Below are 15,260 nucleotides of genomic sequence, written 5' to 3'. Positions count from 1 at the left end.
AAAATCTGATCTGTCTAATGCAAATTATGTGTTACCAAGCAACAGGACATAAACAGATTGGGCAGCTGCATCCGATTGGACTTCCACGTTGGCCTACCAGATGCCGCTGGAATTAAGTTAAAGAGGATGCGTGGTCTGCAAATTAAGTCTGTCTTTGCTGAGCAAGTGTGCGTGTAGGTTCCCCCTTCCAACAATAATAAAGTAGATGCCCATTTAACTGCCTGTGTATGTTGTGCATATATTTCTATATCTGTGTATATATATATATATATATATATATATATATATATATATATATATATATATATATATATATATATATATATATATATATATATATATATATATACTTATAGATACAGATACTTTTGAAATACAGTATATGCCTTATGTCCTGAAATAGACCACTGTCAATGATGAGGGACTTTTATCAGTTGCTTTAGTGTTTGAAAATGCCTGGTGATTCAGACAAACAGAAAACGCATTGTAACAGTCTTTACTCCTGACTGTACACACAAACACACTCACACGCACACACGCACACCTTCTCTGGTCCCAGTTTCACACTCCTCCTCCTCATGTGTCACCAGTGGAGGTTTGCAGCATGGCAGAGCACAAGGGCAAGGCAAGAAACCACCTGACCGTGGACCGGGCCCGACCCGCTTCCACAGAACAGGGCGTTCGACAAAAGTATGGCGGCTTGTTCTGCAGCGTGCGAGATGCCTTTGACAGTAAGACAATAGACTTTGATGCCCTCAGCGTGGGCCAGAAGAGGGGCCTACAGGCATCCAGTAGTCCATATCCGACAAATCCGGATGATGTCGGTTGTGGTTCTGTGGGGATGAAATCCAGCACGGGGACCGGATCCCGTCAGAACTGGCAGGATGAGAAGGTAAGCAGAACCTTGTCACTACTGACTTTGTATGCTTTGCAGTATTCAGTAATATGTCAAGGTGATTCCTATTGGGCATGTATGCATTGTTTCTTAATTACTCTATTAATAGTTTTTAATGTTATTTTTTTTAAGACTGACCATAGGAGAAATCTTTCTCATACATTTACATATTTCCCAATTGAACATCCTTCAATGGATGATATTTGCAACATTGTTAGCATAACGTTGTAAGGGTGTTGTAGCTATAGTGATAGATCATGTCTTGTGTATTTTTTTGTTTTGTGTTTGTTTTTTATGTTACACCCAGTGTATGGACAATGGGTGTTATATTTGAATGTGTTGTAATTTTGGGAGGAACCTCATTGCCATGTTGCAGGTGAAAACGTTTGTGAACCTGGAAAAGGTACAGTGCAAACGTGTTTGACAGATACCGACAGACCAAGTTGGCTTCATCGTGAATAAAAGTGCACTTAACAGTGATGCACGAATCAGAACATTGCTAAGCACGGTACTTTTACCCTATGTGACAAATGCCAGCCAACAGCCATTGTTAACTGACAGCTGTTATATATGTTACATCATACTCCTCAACGTTCAAGTCATCCTGCCGCTGGTGCAGTTCAAATAACCAACCAGATATTTCTCGTTCTAGGTTATGCACGGTGAGAACAAAGCACAGCTGCAACATTGAAAAGTACAAAAAAAAATGCTGAGGATGGTGAAGTGCTGACTTGTAATGTCAGCGATGTGTCACTGACTCTGAAGTTAAGAGCGTGTGAATGTTAGTGGACAGGACTTCTGATCAAGCCATTTTCAAAGTCGGAGGCATGCTATAATCATTGTGGGATACACAATAGCTCCTCAAGGCTAACAGCTTTGTTCCTGTTTTTTTGTGAACATCTGTTCTAACAATTTAATGTGTATTAGCGCTGATGATGGAGTCATATAGAGCAATGAAGGTTGAGGGTACCCTTGGCATGGGATCCAACAATGGAGACACATGGCTTCGTTAGGGGGTATTAAGTGTGTATTTGTATGAGCGTGAGTGCTTGTTGAGAGAAAAGGTGTGAGTGTGTCATGTGCTGGACCAGGTCTGTGACAGTTGCCACATCATTTCGCCCCTCCTTTGTTTGAAAACACAAATAAAGACAATGAATCATCATCTATTATTTGAAAAATGTACAATCTGTATATAGATAATATATACTAACTACATTTTTGACTAAATTAAATTGTAGCGTTCGTGTTGAACTTAAAATCCATTTGTAATTTATGTATGCATTCATGCACTCTCAAAAACAGGGGTCCCTCATGGCACAAACCACACTCCTCTAAATACGTCTGTGTAAGCTCTCAGTCATACAGGAGTGGTCCGCGGATGAAAAGGTTTCTTCAGCCGTCATCTGTACTTTTTTGACGGTGTCCGATGTTTCGTTTCTTATCCAAGATGCTTCTTCAGCGAACTCTAAATGTTATTAAGATCCAAGTATCACAGTTTACCAGGCCAGAAATGTCCATACAAATGGACAAAAAATATATATCTTCACCATCACAAGAACTAGCTGCTCAGCTTTTAAACCAACAAGGATGTACATTTGTGTGTATCAGCGCTTTAACATTGATTTTTGCATAGTGAATGTACATTAATGTACGTAAGAACGCTAACGTCTTCTGTTTAATAATTAATTGGTGTCTGATGGATGAATGATCCGTGGACAGAAAGATGGTGTAATTTATGATAGGTGGATAGATGAATCAATGGAAAGATGAAGGGTTAAATCCTGTCGATAGGCAAATAAAAAATATAAATTTGGCTTGATAGTTATGATGAATAGTCTAGAACAGTGTTTTTCAACATTTTTTTAGCTAGAGCACTTTTTTTTACTTCAATATTTTTTTTGCGGCACAAACTAACCGTTTAGGAGGAAAGAAGCAATCAGCTACGTGTTGCAACACGGACTAATATTAATTACCCTCCTCGTCTTTACAGAACCGACACCGGAGAATGACATTATATTGCGGAAAACGATTAATACCTTTTTTATTTTACATTTAAAAAAATGGTATTGAATAATTTATCACGGCACACCAATGTGCGCTGCACAGTGGTTGAACATCACTGTGCTACAAAATACAAATCTCAGGCGCTATTGTTGACATCCCAGACCGTAGTACTTGTAATTTATATTTAGATAATGAACTTTATCGACATTATATAATATATAATTTTGTAATCATATTGCTACATGTTGTTTTTCGCCATTCCATTTTTGTTTTAATATAATTTACAATTACGTAATTGAGTTCCGTCTGAATGCAAGCGGTGAGATTTTAACGGTGATCTGGCGTTCTCTAGCGGCAGATTTATACCACTGCACCTTTCTAATTGAGGGCGGGGCTGGCGTTTTTATTCCTCTCTTTTGGACCATAGACGCTTCTGCAACACTTGCGAGCCTGGGCGAGTGTCTGTGAGTGTGTATGCATCGGGCTTCACTGTCATTCCCGGAACATTCCACGAACAGCATCTGTCCAAAAAGGAATAATCATCTTCTTTTTATACCCAGTTTTTTGTTCATTGGTTAAAAAAAGAAAAAGAAAAAAAGAAGAATGTCTTATCAAGGCAAAAAGAACATCCCGAAGATCACGGTGAGTAGTTCACGACGCTCCGGGGAATGTGGGAACTTTGATGACTGATATAAATCACCGCATTAGCGTTGCCCACTGCGGCCTTAAATCTAAACCTCGTAACTGCGCTACTGTATGAACAATATACTTATTATGCACGTGATTATTTCAACCATCCCTTTATGCTGCAGTGAGAATTTTTTTTCTGGGTATGCACGAAGCGTTTTCTTAAAGATGTCCTGTGTCTTTGTTGAGGGACTCGCCCATGAAATCACGAAGCATTCATTCATGGTTTTCCCTCGGAAGCATAATTAATCTGTTTTCGTGTAACCTGCAGAACCCTTTTGCCATTTTATTGAATGGAATTGCGTTTTATTTTGTGTGTGATCATTCCCCCACTCTCACCCCACACCCGTAATTTAATCCAATTATATCCTATAACTCCAGAGCCTAAACATTTGCTGTTTTAAGAGGTTTTCCAAATGATCAAACATCATTCCAATGTACATTTTAAGATTTACAGAATGGTTGCTGATGGCGAAAGCTTGTGTGGTGCAGAGGAGAGAGTGAAAGGCAGGAAAAGGTGGGAGGCGGATGGTGAGGAGAGGATTGGGAGTTGGGGTGGGTGGCTGATGATAGGAACACGCCCATTTTGGGATGATGTGGGATAAAGCACCATAAGGGCAAGGAAGGAGTGTCTCGAATTGTGAATTTGTAGAAGGCGAGCGATTGTGTCACAGCATGTAAGGCCGAGGTTGAATGGAGGCCAGTTCAGACAGCTGTGCCTCTGGTTTGTCTTTCAGATTCAGACCTCTCCTTTGTGTATGTGAGAATGTCACGCTGGCCGGTTTTCATTGCAGTGTTGCTAACACTGTTTTTCTTTGCGTTCAGAGAGATTTAGCTTCACAATGATTCCTAACCAAATGGGGAACATGAAGTGAATCCATCTCTCCTTATCTGACCTGTGATTTTCTTTCACCTTGATAATGTAAAAAATACCCATGTCCACATATACCATGCTCATAGCTATGCCTCATACAAAAATTTAATTTGGGACCATCGAAACAGCAACGTTGAATTGATGTACGGTGCTTCATTTAGCTAAGCCGCAGTCCTGACTAATAGAAAAATCTACTTTGTCCAGTTTGTGAGATCCATCATGTCTATTAATCACACATTTCCTGTTGGCGCGGGAAGCATTGAATTATATTTAAAAGTTGCCACATGCACTGTTTATATTTAAGCAGATAAATTAGCATCTATTAGTCACGATGCTGCCCCCCTCCCAACACACACACACACACACACACACACACACACACACACACACACACACACACACACACACACACACACACACACACACACACACTCCATCTTATTCTATCCTGCTCTATTCCAGCTGTTTCCTCACATTAGCCTGTGCCAAAGCGGCTGTCATACTGTATTTCTAGGTGCGGTTCTTCCTTCCTTTATCCGGTGGCCCCACCCCATCCTTTACGCTAACCCTGACCCTACCCACTCTGCCGTCTCCCGAACAGCACCCAAAAAAAAAAAATCCCCGTCCGTGAAATTAAACCCGATCTCCGGCTCATGCCATCAGCGCATACACTGCCACAAAGTGGGATTGTGTGCAAACAAAACAGAGCATGGCCTGCCCGCCCAGATGTGACTCACCTTAGTAACCAGCATGCATTCAAGATGCCTCCAAAACACATCCCGTTAAGTCTCACTACATTTCTATTAGCGGACTGACTTGCAATTAATTCCAATGTATCAGAATTCTCGGCTGTGAACAAAATGCTGTCTTGATGGTAAATATTTTGTTCTCTTGGTAACTAGGGGAAAACCGAAGCGTGGATGCAGACTTCCAATTGGATCCCAGCTGCCCTCCTAGCCCTTACAAAGCCACGCACCCTAATGCACGCTTTCTATTAACATCCTGTCTAACCAGGGAGTTGAGCTGTATTATTTCCAATTATAAGCACTATCAAGGGCCTGAATTCCCCTCTTGTCTCGTGAAATGGAAAAATTGGAAAATAGCACAAGAACAGTTCCCCCCGATCTTTTTTGTCTTTTATTCGTAGCCGGCAACCAAATGAGAGTTTCCTGTGGAGAGAGACTCACGCGTCTCTCTGTCCATGTTTTTTCTATGTTCCTGTTGTGTTTATTATTTTGCTTTGTGTTGACTATTATGTGAAGCACTTTGTGCAGACGCAGTTGTTGTGAAATGTGAGATAAATTAGGATATATTGTATTGTATTGTATTTTCTATATACACATTAGAGGCGTGAGTTTGTGTTACTTCCGGGTTGAATGAACGCTGACGCGAATGACTGCCGCTGCGAAAAAATATATACGTATATCCCGTGACTGTAAAGTGCCCTTGAAAGTTTTGAAAGGCGCTAAGAACTTAAATTTATTATTATTATTATTATTATTATTATTATTATTATTATTATTATTATTATTATTATTATTATTATTATTATTATTATTATTAATAGTAGTAGTAGTAGTAGTAGTAGTAGTAGTAGTAGTAGTAGTATGTTCTATTTTGGGTACTGTATTGTCCGGTGTATAAGGGGCACCGGAGTATAAGGTGCACGCCCAATGAATGGTGTATTTTCATGTGGGTGCGCCGTATACGCTGGAAAATACGGTACTTTCTTTTAGACGACCAAAGAATTTTTATGTTTTGTTAGCTGCACTTTGTAACCTCTACATATCTGTCAGGAATTATTATCCAGAAGGGGGAATAGGGTCTGGTTTTGTCACAGTCTTGCGGGTACATAGCTGCAGACATTTGTCCGTTGTCTGTACCGTGATCGCCATTATGGTCGTGGGTGTGCTGGAGCCTTTCCAAGCTGACTTTGGGCCAAAGACAGCTGGTGAAAAAGTAATTACCGGTACATCACTTACTACTGGTCTGCCATGCTTACTACAATGTTTCTGAAAGGTAATATTTGTTTTTAAAACGGCAAAGAAACTGCTTCCTGTTTAGATGTGGTCACGCAAAACAACCTAAAAGGCAGCTGATGGCCTCGCGTAATGTTTTTTCTAATCCTTTCGAAATGCTTCGGTTTTATAGCTAGCTGATTAAAATCTGGAACAGCGAAGAAAAAAAAATCCTCAACGCAGAGAAGGAAGATGGGAGCGGCATTCCTAAAGTGGAAGAGATTTTCCATCATTCAGCATTCACCCAGGCCAACTAAGTGTTTTTTTTTTATTAAGTATCATTTGCGACAAAACCTTGAACAAACCACTAAAAGCTCATATTCACATTCTATGTGAGTGATGTATTTCAGTTTCACTATAACAACAATGTCTGGATCATCATCTTGGGATTGATGATTTTTTTTCGATCGTAAAACAGGATGCAGTCAGTGGGAATGACAAAGTAGGACGTGACCCCGGAAGATCAGAGAAGATCAGGATCAAAGACATCACGTCAAACCAATGTTTTGCTGTTCTTATTCGACTCCCTCTTTTTTTCACACATGCAATTAGTCTTTCACCCACTTTAGGCTGTGACTTTTAAAACGGGATTTAGCATCCTGTCATGTGACCTCCATACAATACAGCTGCCAAATGGCCCTTGAAGATTTGGATTCAGTCAAAGTCTAAAGTCAAGAAAGCTTTACCACGATTAAAAATCTAGAGTGTATTATTCAGTCTGAGACTGGATTTTAATATTTATTGACAAATACTTTTGTCAGGTTAGGGAGTAATGCGCGAGAAAAAAAAGATCAATGCAGGCATTTCTAAGCTTTTGTTGGTGAGTGTCAATTGTGTTTTATTCACTATTTGCTCTGAATGTGGATAGAAGAAGCTATAAAACTGTCATTGTTATCCAGGTCACAAACGTTTTGCTTTATGTGTCATAGAATCTTAAAAAATAAATGCGTTGTCAATATATAGGTAGACTAGAGTAATGGTTTTAGCGTGAAGAGAGGAGATGGTATGTGGCTTAAAATGAGCGACAGTTTTAGGGCAGCACTGATGCGTAAAGTGTGTTGCGTTCCAGCTATGACCGAGTGCTCCAGTCTAATAATGTAATGCTTGTAGGGTGTGGTCGCCTGCAAAGGCTTTCAGACTTCTCTTTAACACTCACCATCACTTTCACACACAAAGACTCAACAGATTGATTGTAGCTCTTGGAATACAAACAAGAGGCACCATTTTTTCACTCTGCTGCTGGGAGGAAATGTACTACAGCGGTACAACAATCGACTGGGCTTATCTGATTGATTGGTCTGACATTAGCATTATCAGACATTCTCCGACTGATTTCCCTGACAAATGTTGTGACTGTAATGTCCACATGATTCAACCATTATGTGTTTGGAATTAACTCATTTACTGCCAGACGTGCAAAAATGTGTCAGTCGAATTCCTGGACCCACAGAATATTGAGTTTTAGGATTACGTAAACATTCAATGCAGTGCAAGAAACCTTAGACCACTTGTGTCAAAGTCAAGTCCCATTTTATTCAGCCCGCGAAGGCAAATCAAACTTGCAAAGTTCCATGACGCTTGCTAAAGTCCAAACCCAAATTTCAAATTGTCATTTGTAAACTACAATAACCGTCATTATTTTTTACTTCAAATTTGAAAACAAATTTGTGCACTTTTATGTAATATCTCCACCACATATTACATGTAGAGCACACAACAAATTAATGAATAACTTGTTTTCAAATCTGAAAAGTTTATAACTAGAATGACTCTTTTTCAAATCTGAAAAAAAACATTCCAATGGCTTCCCCAAATTCATAGCAAAAAATGACTTTGACACCCTTGCCTTAAACTGTCTTCTTTCATCCAAAAAAAATAGTTAATTCCTAAATTATATGGGCCTGGAGTTATATGAGCTTGAAATGAGGGCGGCTGTCCAAAATACAATGCAATACATACATATTATACCGTCCCCAATCTGTCATTATCCAGTATTTAGCAAGTCACATACCATATGTAAAATTTACAGCTCTGTCAGAATATCCAGAAAAAATAATTGACAATTGTCTACATTTTTCATCACACCACCAAGTAAAAGCTTCTCCAAATACATACCACACATGACATTTCCGAAAATGTGGTTGACTTGTTTATTATGACCCTTGATTTTCATTCCCTCGGTAACAACCGCCATCGGTTCTCTCCAACAAAGGAAGCGTTGGTCCCCCTTGCAAGCCACACTCCCTCCTGCGGTGAACCCATTGCCACGGCAACCGCACACCAGAGTCTGTCCACAATACGGCGGCAGTAGCGGACTTTAATTTGTCTGACTGTTCAGTGTCATGGCAACACTCATATCAGGCTACAAGACATGGTGCAAAGTTATACGCGAACGTTTGCTTTTTTTTTCATTGTCGCTATTTCTGATTTCACTACAGGTGACCTCAATTTCTTTTATAACTGCATCTCTTCAGCATATATGACGCACACACTTCCTTATTCCATCTTTTTTTCCCTCCCCCCGCAGAGCGACCGGCTCCTGATCAAAGGCGGCCGGATTGTGAATGACGACCAATCCTTCCATGCAGACATCTACATGGAAGATGGCCTCATCAAGTGAGACCGGCCTTCTTTGACTTTCATCCCTCAGCCTCTGCATGACGAGGGCCAATCCTTGCTAAGATATTCAGGGGATAATTCAATTCAAGAGGGGCGGTAATAGTGGGGAGCGGGGCGGGGGGGGGGGGGGGGTGGTGGTGAATATCTTTGGAAAGTTGGAGACAAGAGAATATTTAAGGCTTGAGTCAAGGGAAAAGTTGGTTAACCCTTACAGTGGTCTCACCGTTCGAGGCTTTTGCAGTCGTCCTCTGAGCAACGATAACCTTTATCCCATTTGTTCTTAATTTTGTCCTTTTGTTGCACCCCCTGTTCCTATTCCCCCTACTGAGGGAGGCTTTCACAGGAAGCTTGCTGTTACATAATAAACAACCAAATGAGTGCTCGACTATTATTTTGCTGGAAAAGTCTCACAGTCATTACACAGACAATGCTAATCATTCGCACTAAATGATGCTAACTTGTTAACATCACCAAATCCCGGCTGTGACAACAGCGAACGTAACCGATTCTGTTAAACACTCGCTCACGTGTTAAATATCTCCCATTCCTCACCCTAAACAACGGTTAACATCTACAGGCAGATTGGCGACAACCTGATCGTGCCCGGCGGGGTGAAGACCATCGAAGCCAACGGCAAAATGGTGATCCCCGGCGGCATCGACATTCACACCCACCTCCAGATGCCGTACTGTGGGACCACCACTGTGGATGACTTCGCTCAGGGGTCCAAGGCGGCTCTCGCCGGAGGAACGACCATGATTGGTAAAAAAAATTTTAAAAAAATGGGAAGCTTAGTTATACCAGTGGCGAGCCATGTATTTCACACCTAGGCCTTCAGTAGTGCTACTGATGAATCAATCCGAACAATGAATAAGAATTTCATGACTATACAACCGTTACTGCAGCTGCAGCTACAGCTGCGACTGCAACTCATATAAAAAGTGTGGTGAGATTTATTACAAGTCCACTAGAGGGTACTGTTAGCCAGGAAATGAGGCCTGCGAGAATGCCTTGATGTCGCCAACTCGAAATGTGATTGGTTCAAGCAACAGTTGACACTTGTTTTATGCTACAGAACAGATTGTGAAGCCTTCCAGGTAGAATTCTGACCCTGGTAGCAAATGATGGCTTAAAGGACAACCGATGTCTCCGGACAAGTTGTGTCCATAATTTGTAAAATGGCTTCAAATGACTTCTACTGGGCGTATTTAACAAAGATTCCACCGCATATAGCTATATTTTACGTTTTAAGACTCGCGCTGAATAGTCAGGAAGTCTTGTTTTTGAGTTGGTGACGAGTCCTCACGTTACGTCATGAAAGGAACCCCCCCCCCCTGACCGACAAAAAGACACATTGTAGCAGTCCTTCATCACGTCAATGTATTTTGCTGTGCTTGTTTGGTCTGAAAACCTTGATGTTGCACCCAAAAGCCACCAGAAGAGGGCATCAAAGCTCCATGAAAGGAATTTATCAGCCTGTGGAAACGGGCTGATTCATTCCTCACGGGAGCTGGTCGCCATTTTTGGGTGCGACATTCCCCCCCGCCCGTTTGCCTCAAACTGACACGGAAAAAATGCTTTAATCGATTGCAAACTTGTATGCTTTCCTCTTCAGAACTATTTGAATCATATTCATAACTGGATGTGTAAGAAGAAAGCATATTATCCGAATCGGAAGCCATTGTTTTTATTCTCCAGCAATGCAAGACGTCCTGGCGTGACGTCACGAACTGGGGGCGGGACTTTCTGAAAATGCCCAATTCGCAGCTCAATGTTTTGCAGATTTTGGACACTAAGTCATTTTTTTTGGTGTTTTGCATTTGACAAAAAATATCATACTGCATGTTTTAGGTATTTTAGATCCTATAAAACGTTTTTCTGATGTCAGTTAAGAAACAAAAAAGTGACGTTGGTTGTCCTTTAAATGTGATTGGTTAAATGCTTAAATACAAAAAGACCGGTCTGGAAGCAGGGCAGAAGGGAAAAAGTAATGAAACGAAACTGAAAAAACAGTTTGGAATTATTCAATAACAATTCATGTACAAAATATAATTAATATCAGTCTGTGATTCAGATATCTTTAGGCCAACACAGAACACCTTGCAGGCCCTGACTTTCCACTGAGTTATAACTGAGTTAAAAAGTACAGATATGCTCCAAAGGGTAGCGATCCAAAACAAGCCTATACAAAGGGTTTATTGGTGGTGTGGGGGTCAAAACAATCTCTTCACAGTATGTGCATGTCTGCTTGTGGTCTTAACACAGCAAAAACACGTCTACTGTGTGTCCATCACAAGCAACAGCTGTGACGAGATACCCGCGTCGTATTCATTCCATGAACTTGGATGAAAGTTGGCAGAGAGGCATTGACTCACAGACATGTCCCCTGTTCACCGCTGTTCAACGCAGCCCATTCATTTGTGGGGGATTATATTTCAGAGGGCCCGCAGACTAAGTGAAAACATTCACTCTCTGGGTGGGGAGTCTGAACAGTTTTTCTTTTTTCACAACTACACAGAAAAAGCAGAAGATGTCATTGTGAAGATGTGTGTATATATATATATAAGCCTCCCCAACCCCTGTCCATACAGTGGATCATGTGATCCCAGAGACGGGCAGCAGCCTGTTGGCAGCCTACGACCAGTGGAGGCAGTGGGCTGACGAGAAGACATGCTGCGACTACTCTCTCCATGTGGACATCACCCACTGGAACGACAACGTTAAGCAGGAAGTGGACAACCTGATGAAGGACAAAGGTATCACGGGCGACTGACCATATTTTCCGCACTATAAGGCACAGCAAATTTGAATATATTTCATAATGCCAGCACCCAGGCGCTTATAAATGAAATGCATATTATTAATTATATTATTATTATTATAATATTATTATTATTATTATTATTATTATTATTATTATTATTCAAATGGTTAGTATAGTTTTTGCTTTTTTGAATGTTGCTGTGCCGATTACCATTTTGTGTTTGGGACCCTGCTACTGAGCCCACAAAGGGCCATATGTCTTCTTGTGCCGGTCCCAAGCCCGGATAAATACAGTGGGTTGTGTCAGGAAGGGCATCCGATGTAAAAGCTTGCCCAAAACAAACATGCGGATCAAACTTCTAAAGATGGAGGACACTGCTTTGCTGTGGTACACCTTGAAGGGAAAAGCCGAAAGGAAAAGAAGAAGATTCAAATTCATCTTTATTGTCAAATATGCTAATATGCATGACATACAGCACAGCTGAAATTACTGTCCTATTATTATTATTATTATTATTATTATTATTATTATTATTATTATTATTATTATTATTAATCCAGTGCACTTTGTATATGGATATATTTTTTTTAATATGTCATTGATTGACGGTGCGCCTTATATATATATGGACCTTTTTTTTTAATATCTAATTCTTTGAAGGTGTGCCTTATAATCTGGTATGCTTTATTGTTCGGAAAATACGGTAATCAACGGGTACCCTCATGAAGTGAGTAGTTAGCATTTAAAAAGCTCCCCTAAACTGTATGGCCAACATTTTTTGTTCCATTTTATGGGAGATTGTGGATTTTTATTGCCCTCAACATTGAGATCAAACTCAAAATGGAATCGCTGCTGCACCGTTGCCACCGCTATATACTATCTGATCCGACTTATACGCTAGATGCTACATTCTTCTTTGTTTCTGTCTTTACTTCATTCTTACAGGAGTGAACTCCTTCCAAGTGTACATGGCTTACAAGGACTACTACCAGATGAGCAACAGTGAGGTTTGTACTGCACATTATAAGATCATGGTTTCCAACGGCCACCATGTCGAATCAAAACAACATTGTGATTTATGATATGGCAACGGGTTTTGATTGTGATTTTTTTTGTGTCTTTCTTTCTTTTGGCTGTAGCTCTATGAGGTATTTACCTTCTTGGCGGAAAGGGGGGGCATTGCTCAGGTCCATGCGGAAAATGGAGAGATCATTGCCGAGGTATGAGGGGATAACTGTCAATGTGTCTTCTTATAACCTAGTTCTCATGGCTTAAATTATTGTATTTTCCACACTATAAGGCGCACCTAAAAGCCTACAAATGTTTCAAATCTGATCATGCGCCTTATATCTGGTGCGTCTTATATATGGAAACACTTTTTAAAAATGTCATATATTGAAGGTGCACCTTATAATATGGTGCATCTTATAATTGGAAACATTTTTAAATGGCATGCATTGAAGATGCGCCTTGTAGTCCAGAAAATACACAATATTTAAAAGAATGTCCAAAATTGGCTCATCTGCTATTTAATTAGAAAAAAAAAATCAGCTTTAATGTGATAAACCACAACAGCTATGGATAAACATTCAATTAGGGACCCAAAACGTAACTTTCAAGGTGTCAATCATTCTGAAGCACACTGCTGCATTCTCTCAAAAATAAACAAAGCGAAGCAATCCGATCAGATTTAGAGTTGTGGGTAAACTATTGTATAAATAAGGTAAGGCGCACCCAAAAATCATTGATTTTCTTCAAAAGATGACCTTGCGCCGTATACACTGGTACACATTATACACCGGAAAATATGGCACTCTACTTTGCTTATTTGAAAATTGAAAAAATGCCCTCAACAGAAGACATTGAAGAATATTAAACAAAAAAGGTGAATAATGCACACATCAGCCCACATTATTTGGCGGTTCAACAGGAGCAAGCTCGTATGCTGCAGATGGGAATCACTGGACCGGAGGGACACGTGCTGAGTCGGCCAGAAGAGGTAGCAATATATCCAAACAACATTCCTACATATGAAAATCCAGTTTCCAGCATCTGACTTTTGGTTGGAAAGTATTTATTCAAAATAGCCCCATATTTTCTTTTTTGTGGCGGACTTCCATTAGCTGGAGGCGGAGGCGGTGTTTCGAGCCATCACCATCGCCAGCCAAACCAACTGTCCCCTCTACGTGACCCGCGTCATGAGCAAGAGTGCCGCCGACATCATCTCGCAGGCCCGCAAAAAAGGTAATGCCGCCCGTCGCTGGTTTGTGTTTTGTGTTTTCTAAACAACAGTTTCCTGGTTAGGAAACGTCGTGTTTGGCGAGCCAATCACGGCAAGCCTGGGCACGGACGGCACACATTACTGGAGCAAGAACTGGGCCAAGGCGGCTTCTTTTGTAACATCGCCACCTCTCAGTCCTGACCCCACCACTCCAGACTACCTGAACACACTTCTGTCCAGGTATGACTAAGCTTTGGAAATAATTCTGCATATATTTACTCCATTTTCCAAACGATGGTACGTTAAATTTCATGCAAAGGGACTGCACCATTTCCAATCTGGGACAGGGAGAAATTGAAATCACGGCAAATTCCCAGAACCAAAAAGATTTGTTGCAATGGTCTGTTAGCAGTCAACTTCCTAGTTTAGAATGGATGATGTCACTGACCGATAACCTACTTAATATATTTCACTTTGGGGAGAGCAACTACAAACAGATGTTAGAAAAAAATGCTTGTTCTCGCTTGTTTGCAACGAGGCTACTTTCTGGTTCATGTCGAGTGAGGGACTTTAGAGTAAAGCTGAAGCGGTTAAATAAACGAACAAATTCCCCTTGTAAAAGTGAAAAGAAAGTTGTTCCTTTGTGTTTCTTGGCAAAGGGCATTGGGATGAAACAAACAGGACGATAACGTTAGCATTTTCTCTACTCATTCATTCAGTGCCAGGGTTTGTGTCATTGTCATTCAAATTCCAGGACCCACAGAATATTGAGCTTTAGGACTACATAAACATTCAGGTCAGGGTTAGAAACCACCGACTTTCTTCTTTCATCAGAAAAAAAAATATGGGTCTGGTGTTATATGAGCGTGAAATGAGGGCGGCTGTCCAAAATACAATGCAATACATACATATTGGTTTATATCAGTGACGTGCAGTCAGTGGAGGCAGGTGAGGCAGTGCCTCACCTGTCATCATGGAAAGCTGTCATGGAAATATCACATGAAAAAATAAATTAAACAGTTAGATGTATTTAGTGATTTGTACTTTAAAGTTCTTGTCCATTTAACTTCACCGTTTTAGGATTTTTTTCAAAATCGCTGAATTTACCCTTCAAATAGTAAGTAGAGACGAGCGGTGACGTCATTGATGACGTCAGTGCCTCACCAGCCATGAACCTC

The 15,260-nt window shown here is 40.6% G+C and overlaps 1 protein-coding gene across 2 annotated transcripts in view; it reads left to right on the top strand.

The window, feature by feature from the left end:
* The first annotated feature begins 3,333 nt into the window (after window positions 1-3,333).
* Window positions 3,334-15,260, top strand: part of dpysl3 (dihydropyrimidinase like 3) — a 19,782-nt gene continuing 7,855 nt past the window's right edge. For both annotated transcript variants that reach the window (XM_089017051.1, XM_089017050.1), the window contains exons 1-9: window positions 3,334-3,541; window positions 9,006-9,094; window positions 9,675-9,859; window positions 11,689-11,853; window positions 12,807-12,868; window positions 13,001-13,081; window positions 13,792-13,860; window positions 13,985-14,105; window positions 14,166-14,322. In XM_089017051.1, coding sequence (XP_088873177.1) covers window positions 3,503-3,541; window positions 9,006-9,094; window positions 9,675-9,859; window positions 11,689-11,853; window positions 12,807-12,868; window positions 13,001-13,081; window positions 13,792-13,860; window positions 13,985-14,105; window positions 14,166-14,322 — 968 coding nt within the window. In that variant the 5' untranslated portion in view covers window positions 3,334-3,502. The remainder of the gene's footprint in view (window positions 3,542-9,005; window positions 9,095-9,674; window positions 9,860-11,688; window positions 11,854-12,806; window positions 12,869-13,000; window positions 13,082-13,791; window positions 13,861-13,984; window positions 14,106-14,165; window positions 14,323-15,260) is intronic.

Source organism: Hippocampus bargibanti, linkage group LG16 (genome assembly GCF_051943395.1).
Source record: "Hippocampus bargibanti isolate YZ-2025 linkage group LG16, ASM5194339v1, whole genome shotgun sequence".
NCBI lineage: Eukaryota > Metazoa > Chordata > Actinopteri > Syngnathiformes > Syngnathidae > Hippocampus > Hippocampus bargibanti.
The sequence above is the reverse complement of the archived record's forward strand: the minus strand, read 5'-3'. Positions and strand labels throughout refer to the sequence as shown.